The following is a 17,237-nucleotide window of genomic DNA, read 5'->3' as shown; positions in this document are numbered from 1 at the left end:
GGTTCATGAAATTGATAAATCACAAGGGTTTGAGTACTTTTTACCTCAACCCTTATGAAATAGGGATAGAACCCACTTAGAATCTATGTTAGAGTATCCCTAAACAACCAAAATCATAAGATTTTAACACTAACTACCCAAAAATACGTAACAGTAGAAAATTTTGAAAACTGGGCAGATATGAATAGAATACTCACCACAAAACTTAAATAGAATCGAAGAGGATGAGAAGAGTGACGCGTGGCCGCAAACGGCTCGTCAATCGGAGTTCCGGAGAGAAAGTTATGGTGATTTGAAGTTTGGAAAGCTAGGTTTCCTTCCTCTCTTCTCTCTATCCGCCCCTCCCTCTCATTTTTAGGGTAAATGAGCTGAAATGCTCATAATTAATGTTTATATATGTTGAGTCTTGGGCCCACTTGAGCCCGGTTCACTTGATTTGGTCCGTTGGTCTAATTTTGGGCAAAAACCTCTAATATTAGAGTTTTAAATCGTATTTTAAATATTTCTATCTTCCCAAATTATAAATTCTTATTTCTTAAAATTATTCACTTCTAATTAATTTTCTCAGCCACAGACCGGACAGATCGCAGCCGGTACTGCTGGTCAAATTTCCAGTGCACATTTATATTCAGAAAACTATATTTTCTGACTCAGAAAAATTCACTAAGTCCAAATATCATATTTAAATTATCAAATTCCGATTGTTAAATTTTTTAACCATATTCGCTCCTATTTAATTTATTATTTAATTGATTACGTTTGACCGGGTTTTACATCTTTTGTATATGAAGGATAAATAAAAATTGAACTCCAATTTTTTCTAAAATATAAAATATTATCATTTAACAATAAATTAGACTATACGATTTCTTTTAAAAAATAAAAATAAAATAAAAAACCAAAATAGTATCCTATGATTTTCTTTTCAACAATGAAAAAAATTCAAATTAGACCTTTTGATTTTTAAATTAAAAAAAAATTAAAATTACACTCTATTTTCTCTTTTAAAAAATCATTTCCACATTTTTAAAAAATCACAAAAGTTAACAATATTTTTTGAATTTGGATTCTCTAAAGTTTGAATTTCACTTTAGATATTAAAGTGTGATCTCTCACTATTTATTTTATAGGTGGGACCAAAAATAAATATGAGAGAGAAACCATTCAAGAATAGAAGATCACACTTTATCTTCTAAAGTACAAATTTAAAATTTAGAGAATCCAAATTCATATTTTTTAATCTCACACAGGCTGAACTCATTAAATTTTTTTAGCTTACTCATTGGGCAGCTAGTTATTAGCAACCTATATGCAATAGAGAGGGATGTGCCTTCTCTTGTTCTTGATAGATTTTCTTAATATTTTATATATATACGTGATGGAGAATATTCTGCATATAATTAATTAACAACCGACCATTTTAGTAAATAATGAATAATGCTAACTCTTCGGCCTCCAGAAGCTTGACTAGCTATCCCCTCCAGCTCTTAAGAGTCATAATCTCAATATAAGAAATCAATAATTTATTATTTGAAAATATTCTATAACTTCATTGATCAAATTTTGGTGTTCAATCCATTTTTTTCTATAATATCTCCTAATCCGACAATTAAAAAACTAATTTATCACAAATTTAAATTTATTTTAAGAATTTATTATTAACAAATAAATTATTGTATAAATAAAATAAGATCCGAATATATTGTTTTAACATTTACTTAAAACAATTTATCTTTATAATAAATTAAGAACTAATTTATCACGAATTTGAATTTTTAATATTTACTTAAACAAATAAATAAATTAACCACTTCTCTATGATCCAAGTTAGTTGGTAATTTAATCTAATTGACATACATTTTAAACAACATACAACATAGTGCAGCTGACATTGACTATATTGTAAATAATTTTATCTTTTTCCTTTTTAAATGAACGGCTAAATCCATGAGCTAGCGGATGTAATAATAATAATAATAATATTCTTTCGAAATATAATTTGTCAATTACAATGTTATAGAATGTTTTTCTTTGAACGATGATGAGTATAATTCGATTGTTGAAAAACACAGAAAGTAACTATTTGTGAAAGACACTCCGATATTCAAATAAGGTTTTTTGGTTTATCAAATAAAGATTAAGATTAGCTTTTCAAAACATGCCTTTCTTATGTAAATATGGTACTTTATATAAGCAGCTCAAGATAGATTTCGTTGGTCGGTTATAATTAAAATATTTAGAATTTAATTCTTATTGTCTGATTTCTCTAAATAAAAAGAAAAGTTTCACGCAAGATAATATAAAATTATAGATTGTCCACGCTTTAAGATGTACTATTTAATCACTAAATAGATAATTATTTGAAGAAGAAAAAAATCACAGAACAAATGAATGAAAAATGTAAAATTGACAAGTATAATTAGGACTGATGATCTGCTTGAGCTATTCATATACAGATAATTATGCTATGCTCATCAACTATAAATGATGCAATTTTTTAGCATAAAAAATGATGCAAATTATAGTTATTTTGAGTGTAAAAACTAAAAAGAAAAGACTTGTTTCTTTTCCTCAAAACTTGGAATACATATCTAAAAGCATAATAAGAGTAATAAACGCTACGTTTTATGTTAAAAAATGGTATAGAAAAGGCATAAAAAGAGGTACGGAAAAGGAAAAGAGATAGCAACTTGCATTTTAGATACAAGTAACATAAAATTATTATTTTTATTATGCTGGAAAAAAACTCTGCTCATTCCATTGTACCGACTGAGAGCTGCTTAACTAATCAATGACTAATGATGAATGAAAGTAATTAATTTTCATTAATTATTTAATTAGAGAGACAAAAAAATATAAACAAAATTTATTTTATTTAATATTTATTAATTATTATTAAATAAGACAAATTCCGACTATTTTAATTAATTTAGTTTGATTACCAAACATTTTCATTTTCCTAAAAAATTTTGTAGATTCATATATATATCACTTAAGCATACTATCACTCTTAATTACCAACAAGCATATGAAAAAAATAAATTACAATGAGAAGAATGCATTAAAGTTGACTAACAAAAAAGGAGTATAAATTTAAAGAGCAATAACTATAGTAGAAGAAATAAATGCCATTAGGAAGAAAAAGAACAACAGCCTAACTATAAACGATTTAGGTAGAGATGTAAGTGGTGCTTGTTATGGTGTCTATTATTATGGTAATTATGATGTTTATACAATTTTAGTAATATTTAAATTTATTAAAATTAAAATAATATTTTTTTTAAAAAAAATATGACTTTAATTTTAGCAACACTTAAATTTAAAAAGTATCGTTAAACTTAACCGAAATAGCAATCATAACTATGAGGACAGTAGACACGACCGATGTATGGTATCTTAATCTCGTACACACATCATTTTCATTTTTTTTGGTTGTCCCTGACTATATTATAATAAGCTTATTATTTTCATGTGTGAGAGAGAGGGGGTGTATAATAAGAAGCTGTGAGAAGAGGTGTGTTTTATACTGGTATGAGATATACAAATCGGAGAAGAGGTATGTTTTATACTGGTATAGGATATACAAATCGGAGGCACTAATTTGTTTGTATTATTATTTTTTTTAAACAAACAATCACAAATCGGACGGTCTCGATTTGTGATTGCGAAAATAAAAAAAATTTTAATGTTAAAATCGGATCGTCCGATTTTTATTTTAAAAAATAAAAAAATAAAAAAATACAAATCGGACCCTCCGATTTGTAGTTTATTTTTTTCTTCAAACAAATCGGACCGTGCGATTTAAATAAAACACCATATAAAAAAAAACCTCATCTTCCAATAACAATGTATTACACATATATTTAATCAATATAAAAAAAAGAAAAAGTCTAGGGGGCCAGCAATTTTGTTAAATTCTGGCCAGCATGTAACCAGCAAAGGAAAGTGAGCCATTGGTTAAAATCTTACACCAATCTCACACCATTAAAATTATCATTGATGGCTATTTGATGGCTACAAATCACAAAAGTTGCTGCCCCCTAGCATTAAAATTAGCCTATTATAATATGTTGTAATAAGTTAGTTTAATTAATGAGCAACACGCAAGATATAGTCAAATAAAGTAAAGAGCAACAATCATGATAATGACAAATAATTAGTGGTATTTCGAGAGTAGCCTGTAAAGAATCTACTTTAAAGGCATTTTGTAACAGTAGGAAATGTAGAGAGCATGCAATGCATAAATGGATTCATGAGGATACTAAGATTAACGCACCGCCCAACTTATTCTTTGATATCTTCCACTCAATTATTTACTTGTATCAACAGATAGAATCATAGATGAGCTAGTACTTTTGAAATTCTTCTTTTATTTAAAAAAAAAAAAAGAAAAAGAAAATAAGGAATACCCATATATATGCTCCAGAGATTATGCCAGAATTAATGCTGCGGAGATGTAATACCAGCAACTTAATATATAGTTAGAATTGAATGAATGAGTGTAATTTTAAATAATTATAATACTGGTGAATAACTTTTTCATTCACATATTTTTTTATTTTCACTTTACAAAATCCACCATTAAATTAGTTTATAGCAATACATGCTATCTAGTTGGAAACAAAACTAAAGTAAGTAGTAAAACAATGCGTTAACTGTCTTCCACTTAAAAGATTTAGTTGCTAGTGACTATTATCTCTGTCAAAAGACTACATAGGCTAAAGTTTCAGATTTTATGCATGTTCTTCTGTTTGATTACTTATTTTATGCGCTTGCAAGCGTTTTCACTTAAAGCAGTACCATTTTTAATCCATTGCTCACCGTAGGCATCTAGACCTCAAGTAGATTATAATAGAAACCTGCTTTAAGGAATATACCTTTTCTTGAATTCAAGATATTCAAAGTCTCAAACATGTTTTGAAGATTAATATAATTTGCAACTGGAATTGTAATAGAGAATATAATGGAATAGTAACTATTAACCAAATGCCAATCAAAGTGCATGATTAAAGATATGGTGAAGAAAACAGAATGAAAGAGCAAAATAATTAACACTTAAAAATTATGATATAAAAATACTTCTATACAAACATCCAATTTTGTATTGTTATATCAGCATATTTCATTCACATCATCAACTACTCTAAAATTCATACAAATAAAATAGTATAAAGTTATTTTGCACTATGTATACAAAAAAAATGTATATATCTAAATTAAAAATATTAACCGTGAGATTAATAGAGTGTAGGCACAAGATTATGTGGAGATCATTGATGAATGCAGCACCAGATTAATCTCAGACCATTATTTTACCTGGAACAAATTAAAAATGCTGATGTAAGTAAGAAATATGTTTAGCTGATGAGTGCCATAATGAACATTTGATCAAATTCTGAGTATATAATACAGTTATCACCTGTATTTACTAGTAGTAACAATACCAAAAAATTCTGCTTCCCCATAAACTAGATGATTGCACAATACAAGAAACAAAGAGTGAGTATGATGTTCTGGTTGAGTGTATTTCTTGCTTCTCTCAATGCACATTAATTAACATAAGAGATATGGAGTATTCAAATTTTACATATAACGACACTTTTTTCCCCTTATAATCTGAGGGCTGAGTTGATTTCACATTGAAACAAAGGTTCTTAAGGATCTCATTAATTAATATCCTGGTATTGCAAGCTGCAATATAAAGTCAGATATGAGGAATACTTCTATGCATGAAAATTGGTTGAATGAGAAGGTTTTACCTAGCTATGATGGAGATTTCAGACACAAGGACATTTCAATTGTCCCATGAAAGAAGTCCCTACCTTGCATTTGGATTAAATCTCATGGAAATTCGTTAATAATTGGTCTATCAGGAAATATACCAGTGCTTGGAAAACCACATTGTGAAACATCTTCAGTGCATTGCTTCCAAAATACAATTAGATTTTACTGTTTGCCTCTTGGAGCCTTCAAGGAAGCTACGCCAAATATTCGCATTTGGTGGAAAAGGCATGCTAGTGATGATTTTCTCAGCTTCTTCAATTTCTCCACGTTTAGCCAGGAGGTCTACTATACAATGGTAATGATCTAGTTCTGGCTGAATCCCATAAGCAGTTCCCATCTGTTTGAAAATTTCCATCGCCTCGCTTACCAATCCACCATATCTGCAAGCAGAGAGCACTGCTCTCAGAGCTAATGCATCCGGCTTCAACCTGAATGATTCCATATTTTTGAATCTCTTTAGCGCTTCATGTGGATAACCATTCAGCCCGAAGGCAGTAATTAAAGCCGTCCATGTAATAATATTTTTGTCAGTCATTTCTTCAAAAACTTTTACCGAACTATCAATGTTTCCACACTTTCCATACATGTCAATTAGTGCATTGCAGATATAAGTGTCCCAGTTATAGAGGTTAGTCTTCATAATAAGTCCATGAAGAGAACTTCCCAGATCAAGACGACAAAGCTTGGTGCACACGCATAATATACTCATAAATGTGTAATTATCCGGTTGTATGTGTGCAACATGCATATGGTTGAAAAGTTCCAAAACCTCATTATAATTATTGCTCCGAGCACAAGCTGAAATGACAAGGTTCCAGGATACAGTATCAGGGCTTTCGAGCAAAGAAAGGAACTTTACCGTTTCATAGTATTGGCAAGTCCTGTTATAGATCCCGGCAATGATGTTTGAGGGGACTAGAGGAAGTGAATTACTGACTTCCTTGACAAAAGAAAGTGCTTCGATTATGAGACCGTTTCTACTGTAAGCCATAACAAGGGAGCTTAATACATATTCATGACTTTCATACCCCATTTTTATAAGCAAACCATGGAGCTGACGCGTGTTCAATACTGATGATGACTTAAGAGAAGCAGAAAAGGAAAACTCATTAACTAAGTGACCTAATTGTAGCATTTGTCGTAGTAACATAATCGGCATGGAAGAGCATTCATTCGAGTAACCCACCATCAAAGCATTCCAAGACACAATATTCTTCTCTTCTATTTGATTAAAACATTTATGGGAACACATCATGTTATCACATTTAGCATAAAAGTCTACCAATGCAGTACCTACAACAACATCAGATTCGAAACCATTCCTGATTACCTTAGCATGGATAGATTCTCCACAAACAAAGTTCTTCAAACTAGCACACATGTCTATAACAGCTACAAATGTGGCCTGACTAGGCATCAATCCCCTTCTAGACATATTCACAAACATCTCCAATGCCACTTGAGGTCTCCCACTTTTCACCAATGCGTCAATAATCGTATTCCAAGACACAACATTTTCAGCCGGAACTTCTTGAAACAATCTTTGTGCCGAGAACATGGCTTTGCATTTCACATACACGTTAATCAGACAATTAACCAAAGCAATGTCACCATCAAACCCACATTTCGTCATCAAACCATGAATCATTGCACTATATTCCAAATCCTGCTCAGGATCAACAAGTCCAGACAAAACAGCCACAAAGGAACCTTCTGACAAAGCAACCCCTGTCCTCACAAGATCACGAAACAAATTCTGGCAGTCTCCCACAAATCCATTACGTGCCAGAATCAATAGCATTATATTCCAAGTCACCAGGCTCTTATGGACCATATCTTCAAATGCAATAAAAGCTTCATCCAAACATCCATGCCTCCCAAACAAACCCAACAAAGCAGTACTCACAAAAGCATCAGCATCAAAAAGTCCACTCTTGATGCTCAAAGCCTGCAACTGCATACCCTGACAAATGCTCAACAATTCACAAGATAGTAACCCACTCAAAGTATATTGTGTTGGAGAAAAGTCAGAACCCCTCATGTGGCAGAGCAGGCTCCAAGCATCACTCACATCACCACGGCGACTATAAGCATGGATGAGCATGTTGTAAGAAACTACCGTTCTTTGGGGCAATATATCAAACACTCGACGTGCATGAAGAAACTCGCCAAGGGATAAGTAATGAGAAATGACATTATTGTGGACGAAGATGGATTGGTTTGGAATGGGACCCATAGTGATAGAGAGTGCATGGAGGCATTTAGTTGCATCAAGGGTGCAAGTGATGGAACACGATTCAACAAGCTTGAGGAGGTGTTGGCCATGTCGGACAATATGTCCATGGCAACTCATGCAGCTAACAACCCCGGCGCCAGATGTGGTATATTTGATTTGATTGTTTCCTAAAATGATGCAAATGAGTTCCTAAAATTAAAAAATGAGAATTTATAATATTGTGTTTTTTAATTTGATAAAAAGCAACTAATTGCAAGCAGCAAGCATTATTGATTAATTGTACCTAATTCAAAACGGTCCCCTTACACATTCAAACTTTTTCATCAACCAAGTTGACCCAAACCCAACAAAAACCAATCTCATCAGTAAGTGCGTGTAAAACACACTCCAACTCATCCACTAATCTAGCTGAATGATGTGCTTCCCCTATTAATGGTTTTCAATTGTATTTTTTTTAGTAATATTTGTGTTTTCCTATTAACTAAATAGCTTTGATCTTTCCAAGAAAAATGGTCAAGAAATCAAATTGCCAAAAAGTACCAAAAATATCAATAACGAACTCGTATACAAAAGAAAACCACATGAACTAATTCCATTTAGCACCGAAATGTATCGCATACAGCAGCAAAAAATCAGTATGGGAACTTGTATATAAAAGAAACCACATCATAGTAAACAACACAGGAACTACTTCCATTTAGCACCAGTATGGGAACTTGTATATAAAAGAAACCACATCATAGTAAACAACACAGGAACTACTTCCATTTAGCACCGAGACTAAAAGACAGAGACAGAAATAAATTTTAATATTCTGTTTGGTACAAAGTGGGAGACATAAATTAAAATAAGAATGAAACTCTAATTTAATTTGTACAAAAGATAAAATTAGAATTAATTAATTGAAATGAGGGTATTTTAAGTATAAAATGTTATTAAAGTTTCAGTTTCTGTCTCTAAAAATTTCAGCCCCTGTGTCCTCATTTTTTGGAGGTACTGAAATACTGAAATTTCAGAGACAAAATTTTAGTACCAATCTCTGAGCGAACAAACATGATATTAAGTCTCAGTCTCTCCGTCTCTGTCCCAATCTCTCAAAACAAACGCTACCAAAGTAACACAGGTACTACTAGTTACTGCAGCAGCATCAAGTCGTCTCCCATTACACATTATACCCCACAAGTCGTACTCTGAGCAAATATATATATATATATAGAGAGAGAGAGAGAGACACACACTTGTAATTTGTTATGAGTGAAGTGTGGAAAGTAAAAGCATCCAAGTGATCCAAGTTTCCAAACAATCAAAGCATCAAGATATAAGCACAAATAAATTTTAAAAAAAAAAGTGAAAAAAGAAATAGAAGATGGAATGCACTTCAACAAGCAGAGTGAGAGTGATGGTAGTGTGTTGATAGGAAGAAAGACTAGAAGACTTCTTGAAGAAGTTTAAAAAAAGTAACAGAAAATAAAACAGATTTCGCATTTTGTGCAAAGCCGAAAAGAAAAACATGTCATTTAATTGGGCTTTAGGGCTTACAAAAATGTGCTGAGAAAAGAGAAGAGGGGGGAGGGGCTTAGATAAAAATACTAGGAGCCGTCCCTATTGGTTTTCTATACTTCTTCAAATAGATAAACTATCATGCATAGTTGTCAGAACCGACCGGTGATCGAATCGGTCGGACTACTAGGTCACTCGGTCTCTAGTTCAACCGGTGGGTCAAAGGTTGAATCGATTGACCCATACTTATTAAAATAAAAATATAAAATAATCAAAAACTTAAAATTAAAATTTGAAATACATGTCTTCACAAACATGTTAACAATAATCAAGTCTCAAATTCTAAAAATAACTAATACTAAAATAGACATAAAATTAGTCAGCATTATTACAATAGTATCTTAATTTGACACAATAAGAACAACAATTCATAAACTAAGTCCAAGGAGTAATTTCAAAGCATAAGCTTCTCGCAATATATGCATAACAAAATAGTTTTTCCAGATTCAACTAATTGTTTACAATGGCCCCACACAGGATCAGTTTTTCCTCTATTATTATTTGTTTGGGTTACAATTGTTGTATCAAGAGTTGATCCTTGTTCTTGGGACGATGGTGTTTGTGGTGAATCCATCTTAAAATCCCGTAAAAGAAAAAAATTCAATCAACTAAGTAACTAAGAGCAAAACCAATCAGCATCATTACAACAGCAACAATCAACAATCAACAAAACCACTGCATATTCATAATCAGCAAAACCAATTCATAAACAATTCAACAATCAACAAAATCATTCATAATCAGCAAAACAATTCATAAACCAATTCAACACTCAACAAAATCACTGCATATTCATAGTCAGCAAAACCAATTCATAAACCAATTCAACAATTAAATTAACAACAATAACATTTCAACCAATTCAACATTTCAAGTTCAACCACTGCCATATTCTAATCAGATTCATAAATCAATCAACAATAAAATCAACAGAAATAACATCAATGAATCAACTATTAAAAATTACTATAGAATATTAGAATAACTAAACACACAAAAAAAAAAAAAAAAAGCTTACCAGTTGACTGTTGTTGCAGCGGCAGAATCGAGCAGTGCAGGCAGACAAGCAGTGCAGTGCAGGCAGCAACACCCACGGACGACGAGAAGCAACAACCACGCACAGCTCGAGCACTCACTGGCGGAGGGAGGCGCGGCGAGAAGCGAGCAGCTGAGGCGAGCAGAGACGGAGGACAGAGGCGAGACGCGAGCAAACGAGGCGTTGGGTTGGGTGCAGTGATGGCGGACGACGACGACACGCAGCAGGAACTAGGAAACACAGCTCGAGGCCTCGAGCACTCACCGGCGGAGGCGCGGCGAGACGCTGGCAGCCGAGCACAGACAGAGGAGAGCAGCGACACGCGAGCACATGACTCGGAGGATCCGGCGAGAGGCGCGGCGACGGCGGCGAGCGTGCGGTGGCGGTGAACGGAGGTGGAGTGAGCCGCTGAGGTGACCTCTGATGGTGTCTGGGGGTGAGCTCCCAGCCGTTTGTGAGAGTGAGAGAGAAGGGGGTGTGGGGTTGTGCTTCAGAACTAGGAGGTTTCTTGAACCCGCCGGTTCACCGGTTTTGATAAAATCCGACCCAGTCAAACCAGTTCTTACCAGTTTTGCTCCTTATCCGGTCCAATTATAAGTTCGGACCGACCTAAAGCTGGATTGCCGATGTTTCCGATCCGACCGGCCGCATCAGTCCGATTTTTACAACTATGTGCATATTATTGGACTAACGGATCACATTTTATTAGCTATTCTAAGAGTGTGAAAAAGGAATAAATAAATAACCTAATTATGTTTTCTAGTCAAATTAAGGAATCTAATGTCTCTCTGCCACAGCATGTTTGAAAAGGCATGAAGAATGAAAAGATATATCACACAATCTATATATCTTGGTAATGTACTTTGGAAATCCATTAAACCCCACCCCTAAAGAATATTAACCAGGGAAAAAAAATCTAACATTAATAAGGCAGTTGAAGTAGTTGAATGAAATTCACTAATATAACGGTAACTAGTTCTTTAATTGTTGAAACTATTAAGCCTTAGAGCAAATACAATAGTAGTGAAGCAAATTCAGTCTGAATAACAAGATTTTTGACATAAACTATTAAATATATAATTATTTATGCACTTTTACCTAATAACTTAAGTTTTAGAGATAAATAATTTGATAACAAATATTTTGAATATTTTAATTACTAACTTGAGGCTAATTCACTCAATTATGTGATGTGATGACATGTTGGAACTTGGAAGTGTCACCAATAAATATATCATTACAAAACTTAAAACCATTACAGAGAATATATATTTCACTTGATCATTTTAATTCAAACAAAAAAAAATCAATTACAAAAAATTATCAAATAATCAGTTATCAATTGAATCAATTTGGTTTTTATTGAAAACTTTATTAAAAATTAATGATTAATTGGAATTTTCAAAACTTTGAGAATAATTCATACATGGCAAAGTCATTTCTAAAAATTGTATTCTTAGCAACGATATTTCTGGAAATAAAAATCAAGAAGACATTTATCTTTTATCCCTCTTTATTTAAGCCATATTTATTATTTATCATCTCAAACCATATTTAAAGCCTCCATATTTGAACATAAAGCTCTAAGGCCCTTTACTTATTTACCGGCAATGATAGATATAACTTTATAAGCTACATTGATTAAATAAAGGCTCACTAGAATGTAAAGTATGTAAGATTAGCTAAAGCCTAATCAAATAAAGGCTCCTTGACAAGAAGATCAACTTTCTCATGAAGAAATTTTAGCACATCCTCTCGCCCTTCCTTTATAAGTAACTGTCTTAACTTGGCGAATGTTGAACCAGATGGTCGAATTCCATTTTCTATCATCTCTTCCATCAAAACACATGCTTTCATAGCATTGCCCTTTTGGCACAACCCATTGATGAGGACTGAATAGGTGTGCAAACTTGGGACAAACCGTTTTGACTTCATATACTTCCATATTTTCGTAGCCATCTCTAGTTCATTTCTCTCACAAAACATTTTTATCAACATTGTATAGGTATCGGCATCCGGTTCGCAAGACTTAACCATCCGGCGGAAGACCCTAAAAGCTCTATCAGTCTCTCCCTGGCTTATCAAACCGCTTATGATAACATTGCAGGTCCTTGAATTAGGATCAACACCATTGGATTCCATCTCTTGCAAAACTCGATGAACATTTTTGAATTTGTTTGCTTTACAGAAAGCACCAATCAATGCATTATACACCACAACATCTGGCTTGATTCCCTTGCTTTCCATCTCTATGAATGTGTTGATAGCATCTTCAATCCGATTTTCCACCCCATATGTGTGGACCAGGACACTATAAATAAAAGAAGTTGCCCCGCAATTGTTAGCATCCATTTCCTTTACTATCTCTACAGCTTCATCAACTCTTCCGGCTTTGCAAAGAATGTCAACCATTATTCCATATGTGACAATATCCGGATCACATCCCATGCAAACCATCTCTCTAAAAACCTCTCTTGCTTTCGGAAGACTCGGAGCCCTTCCCCATCCATCAAGCAATATGCTATAAGTTTTTGAGTCCGGGACAAAGCGATCCTTCATAGAGTCAAAGATCTCCTGAGCCTTTCTCACATTCTTGGACTTGCACAATGCACTTAGTAAACCGTTAAATGCAGCAAGATTTGGAGATATGTCATATTTTTCCATGACATTAAACGTATAAATGGCCTCATCTACCTTCTGAGCTCGGGCATACTTTCGCATGATGATACAGAAAGTCTCAATATTCAACATCCCCTTTTTCCTCATAGCATTGACAAGATCCCACATGATCTGGTATTGCCTTATTTTGGCCAAAGACTCAATCATTGAGTGATATGCCTTGACGTCGTGTGTGTAATTTCTCTGCTTCTCAGCCCACTCGAAGAACCGGAACGCCAACATACCGGCATTCTCAAAACTCTTGAGGACACTCTGGACCAAATCCGGTGAAACTCTAACACCAGTTTGATTAAGAGCAGTGTCCAGTCCCATTGGAGGACATGACATCATAGTCTTGCATACCATTCTAGTTGCATCTGTAACCTCTTGAACTGGTTCACTTGTACAATACAATTTGGCAAACAATACCCATTTGGATAATGGTTTTTTCCTGTTGTCAAAAACTCTGATCATTGTTCCTTCCAAATCAAACCTAATTCAACACAAATAAACAAACACATGGTGGGCATCACATGTTACTATATAATCTAGTGGTGGTTGTTTAATAGAACTGCATGAACAAATATAATCTAGTGCACCATTTATGGGAGTGAATCAGCAATGAAATAGTACAATGTTTCAATGTGCATTTTTATTTGACAAAACAACCTCGTCATTTGAGTTGCTTTTCAATACATTTGTTAAATCAAATAGATAATCAACCATCAAAGCCGATTTTCCAGATAAAACTCAAAATGAAGCACCACTTCCAGATTTAACAAATGTCATATATCAAGGAGGTATGCTGTCATACTAAAAGGGATGACAATTCAGATCTCGGGGCAGGTTTTTTCAACGATTGACTGGGTATAGAGTGGATTTTGGGTAACATTTGCTGATTTCTGTTTGGATATGGGGCAGGTGTTGGTAATGGCTCCCACGCCCTATTGTTAATTAGTTTTATATGCTGTGTGTTAAGACTATTTTGATATTCTAAGGCTATTTTGATGGATTGTAAGACTATCTCTATGCTATTTGTTGTTGTGAACAATTTAAAATTATCTTTGTACTTAATTATATTTTTGAAGAATTTAATCATGTTTGGAATTTTATTTATTAATTTAGTTCAATTTGTTTATTTTCATGCTATAGTTTTTCTAAAGAGAAAAATTATAAATCAATTAAATTCCAAGGTTCCAACAGAGCAGGTACAGGACAGGTATATATACCTGCAGGTTTGGTGTGGGATAAAAATTAAGATACCCATAAGTAATGGAGCGGAGAATGGGCAATGCATAGGTGTTTGGGACGGATATGAGTACTCAAATACCCGTCTCGCCCCGCCCCATTGCCATCCATATATACTAATAAAATTTTTGTTATATGACCATTATATTGTTAATATTAATAATTTTTTTCATGCTAATTCTCTATTTAACTGGTATATTCTTTCGATCTAATAAGGATATGATAAATAATAAGTAATGGACAACATTTTTAAGCTTCATTTTGAATTTGGTTGTAACCAATTAATGTTCATGCTAGAAACATGAGTTTAGTGTGTTCAATAAAGGTTAAAATCAGGAATATAAAATCTTGAAATCAATTACATTTTATTCAGTTTGGCCTAATAAGCATGATGTATCATGTCACTTTCTACTTGGCTAAATGGGGAACAAAATGGACTCACACTTCAAACAGTCAAAACTCATAAAGAGTGATCATTTTCAGTTCTTTATCAGAAGCTTCTTTACCGAACAAACTTTCTCTTATTTTCATGAGAAACCGACAAAAATATTTGAAAAAAAAAAGACATTGAGCGAAGAAATGTACCAATTTAGCTATTGGAGTGGGAAAAAATCATTAGGAGGTTCCCCTTTATATTTCTATAGAAAGCTTAAATAATTTATTAAGAGGTTCCCCGACCAACCAAACCGAATTGAAATGCACTGTTATCAAAATGCCTAAATATCACAACCAAGAAACAAACCAAGAATCAAGAACAAAATCAGAACAAAGACCCAAGAACAAAATACAGTCTAGATCCAAGAATCACAACCAAAATCATAATAGTATTAATATTGAATTAAAAAAAAGCATCAGAACAGAAAAAAATAATACAATAACAGAAAACAGAACAAATAATTACACAATAATAGAAAACAGTCCAACAATCAACCTTAACCAGGATCAGAAAAATCAGAACCGTGAAACTAACGAAGAACAAAAATCATAAAATAATCAGTCCAACCATAAACCATAACCACAATCAGATTTTGTCAGGTCCAAGAACCACTACTCATCAAACCCCAGTAAAAATTGTGGATACAGATTTTTATTGCAACAAATTTCTTTCAAAAACGAAAGGAAAATTCAGAACAGGGAGAAAAAAGACATGCAGTTAAAGAATAGAAGGAAAAAAATCAAGAACCAACCTGAGGCAGAGTGCAGATGCTCCATTCTTGATGATGCAAACAGAGAGTGGCAGAGTGCAGGGCGAAGTTGACTGTTTCACACTGCACTGAGGACATCATTGAGGCCGACGACACGGCGGATGCTGCTCCGTGCTGCTGCTGCGTGGCCGACGGCGGCTATGAGGAAGGGAAAAGGGGAGGAAGCGACCGCTGGTATGGCGTCTCGGCGGCAGCTGCTATCCGGCGGATGGCGGACGAGAGTGCCGAGGAGGTCTGGGCTCAGCACTTCATTAGAGCGGAATTGAAAATGAGGATTGGGGCTTTTGAGAGTTGAGAGGCGCTATTGGCAAGATTCCGAAAATCGAACCGTCAATAAGCATACCGAATTTTTAAGTAAATATTTTTTTTGAGTTATCTTTTTTAAAAATTATATATCTAAATAAGTCTTTAAAAAATTTTACATAGGATGTTTTCGTTTGAGGTTTCTGAATTTATATAAATACTTTCGTCACACTTTTGAAGACTTATTTATCTAAAAATAAGAGATAAATCTAAAAATAGTCTCTAAAATTACACTTAAGTTTTAAAGTGATCCTTGAAATTAATAATTTTTTAAATTCGTCTCTAAAATTGCACTCGAGGACTTATAGTAGTCCTTAAGATAATTTTCGTCCATCCTTACCACCGGAAAACTGAGCTGGACTGAAACGACATCATTTTGTATTTATAAAAAAAAAAACCTAATTTCCAATACGACGTCGTTTTATATTTATAAAAGAAAAACTAATCCCCAATTATCTTTACCAATTCTCTTCTTCACATTATTCTTCGTCTTCTTCAACTTCATAAGTAGCAACAACAACAACATCATCAGAACCAGCAAAAATCATTGACTTAAGAAACCTAATTACAAAAGATCACAAAAAAGAACCATCAACAATCAGAAAATATCAATTAATCTAAATAGCAAGTATCAATCAACCTAAATAGCAAAAATCACAAAAAAAAGCAATAATTACAGAATCCAAAACAACAAAAAATCAACCATGGCAACTATATTAAAACACAATCAGCAACAGCAATAATCACCCAAAATATTAACAATAATGATTAAATAACTAAAAAATTTAAAAAAGTTTACCTTGGCTGCAGAGAAGAGAAGAAGGATGCAGAGAGAGACAAAGAGGAGAACAGAGAGCAGACGGCGACAAGTAGAGAGGGAGGAACTGTTAGCCGGGACAATGGAGAGCGCCTGAAACTGGCCGTGAGAGACATTTTGTTTGTGGCCTGAAGCGCCTGCCATTGTTGGTGAGCCTTGGAGTCGCCGGCGAGTGCGGCGTGCTCGAGAGCGATGACGGTGGCGACAAAGGGGTAGGGGCGGTTGACGGAGCACTTGAAAATAGTAGGAAAGTGCAAAATCTGGACGGCGAGATCGGAGACACCTCGATCTTGTGGTGGTGAGGGGAAGCAGATTAAGGAGTGTGAAAGACTAGGTTGGGGAGGAGCGACCGGCGCGACACCGAAATGGAGGCTAACGACAGAGAGGGTT

General features: G+C 33.9%; 2 protein-coding genes across 3 annotated transcripts; both read right to left on the bottom strand.

The window, feature by feature from the left end:
* Positions 1 to 5,032: 5,032 nt before the first annotated feature.
* On the bottom strand, positions 5,033 to 12,055 carry LOC112737749 (pentatricopeptide repeat-containing protein At3g58590). Its single transcript, XM_072210614.1, has 6 exons — positions 12,043 to 12,055; positions 11,479 to 11,503; positions 11,183 to 11,284; positions 10,599 to 11,104; positions 5,883 to 8,187; positions 5,033 to 5,316 (listed from the first exon to the last, which is right to left on the bottom strand). The coding sequence occupies exons 1-5, from the start codon at positions 12,053 to 12,055 to the stop codon at positions 5,915 to 5,917; spliced, it is 2,919 nt and encodes a 972-aa protein (XP_072066715.1). The 3' UTR covers positions 5,033 to 5,316; positions 5,883 to 5,914.
* Positions 12,056 to 12,184: 129 nt separating this feature from the next.
* Positions 12,185 to 16,093, bottom strand: LOC112737748 (pentatricopeptide repeat-containing protein At1g77360, mitochondrial). 2 transcript variants are annotated; one of them, XM_025787810.2, is made up of 2 exons: positions 15,710 to 16,093; positions 12,185 to 13,767 (listed from the first exon to the last, which is right to left on the bottom strand). In XM_025787810.2, the coding sequence occupies exon 2, from the start codon at positions 13,746 to 13,748 to the stop codon at positions 12,306 to 12,308; it is 1,443 nt and encodes a 480-aa protein (XP_025643595.1). In that variant the 5' UTR covers positions 13,749 to 13,767; positions 15,710 to 16,093; the 3' UTR covers positions 12,185 to 12,305. The 2 variants fall into 2 exon arrangements, with proteins under 2 accessions (XP_025643595.1, XP_025643596.1); XM_025787811.3 differs by having other exon boundaries at positions 12,185 to 13,725; positions 15,710 to 16,064.
* Between the last annotated feature and the right edge of the window lie 1,144 nt (positions 16,094 to 17,237).

This window comes from Arachis hypogaea, chromosome 13 (assembly GCF_003086295.3).
Source record: "Arachis hypogaea cultivar Tifrunner chromosome 13, arahy.Tifrunner.gnm2.J5K5, whole genome shotgun sequence".
Taxonomy (NCBI): Eukaryota; Viridiplantae; Streptophyta; class Magnoliopsida; order Fabales; family Fabaceae; genus Arachis; species Arachis hypogaea.
Note: the sequence above shows the minus strand (reverse complement) of the source record. Positions and strands in the feature narration are given on the sequence as shown.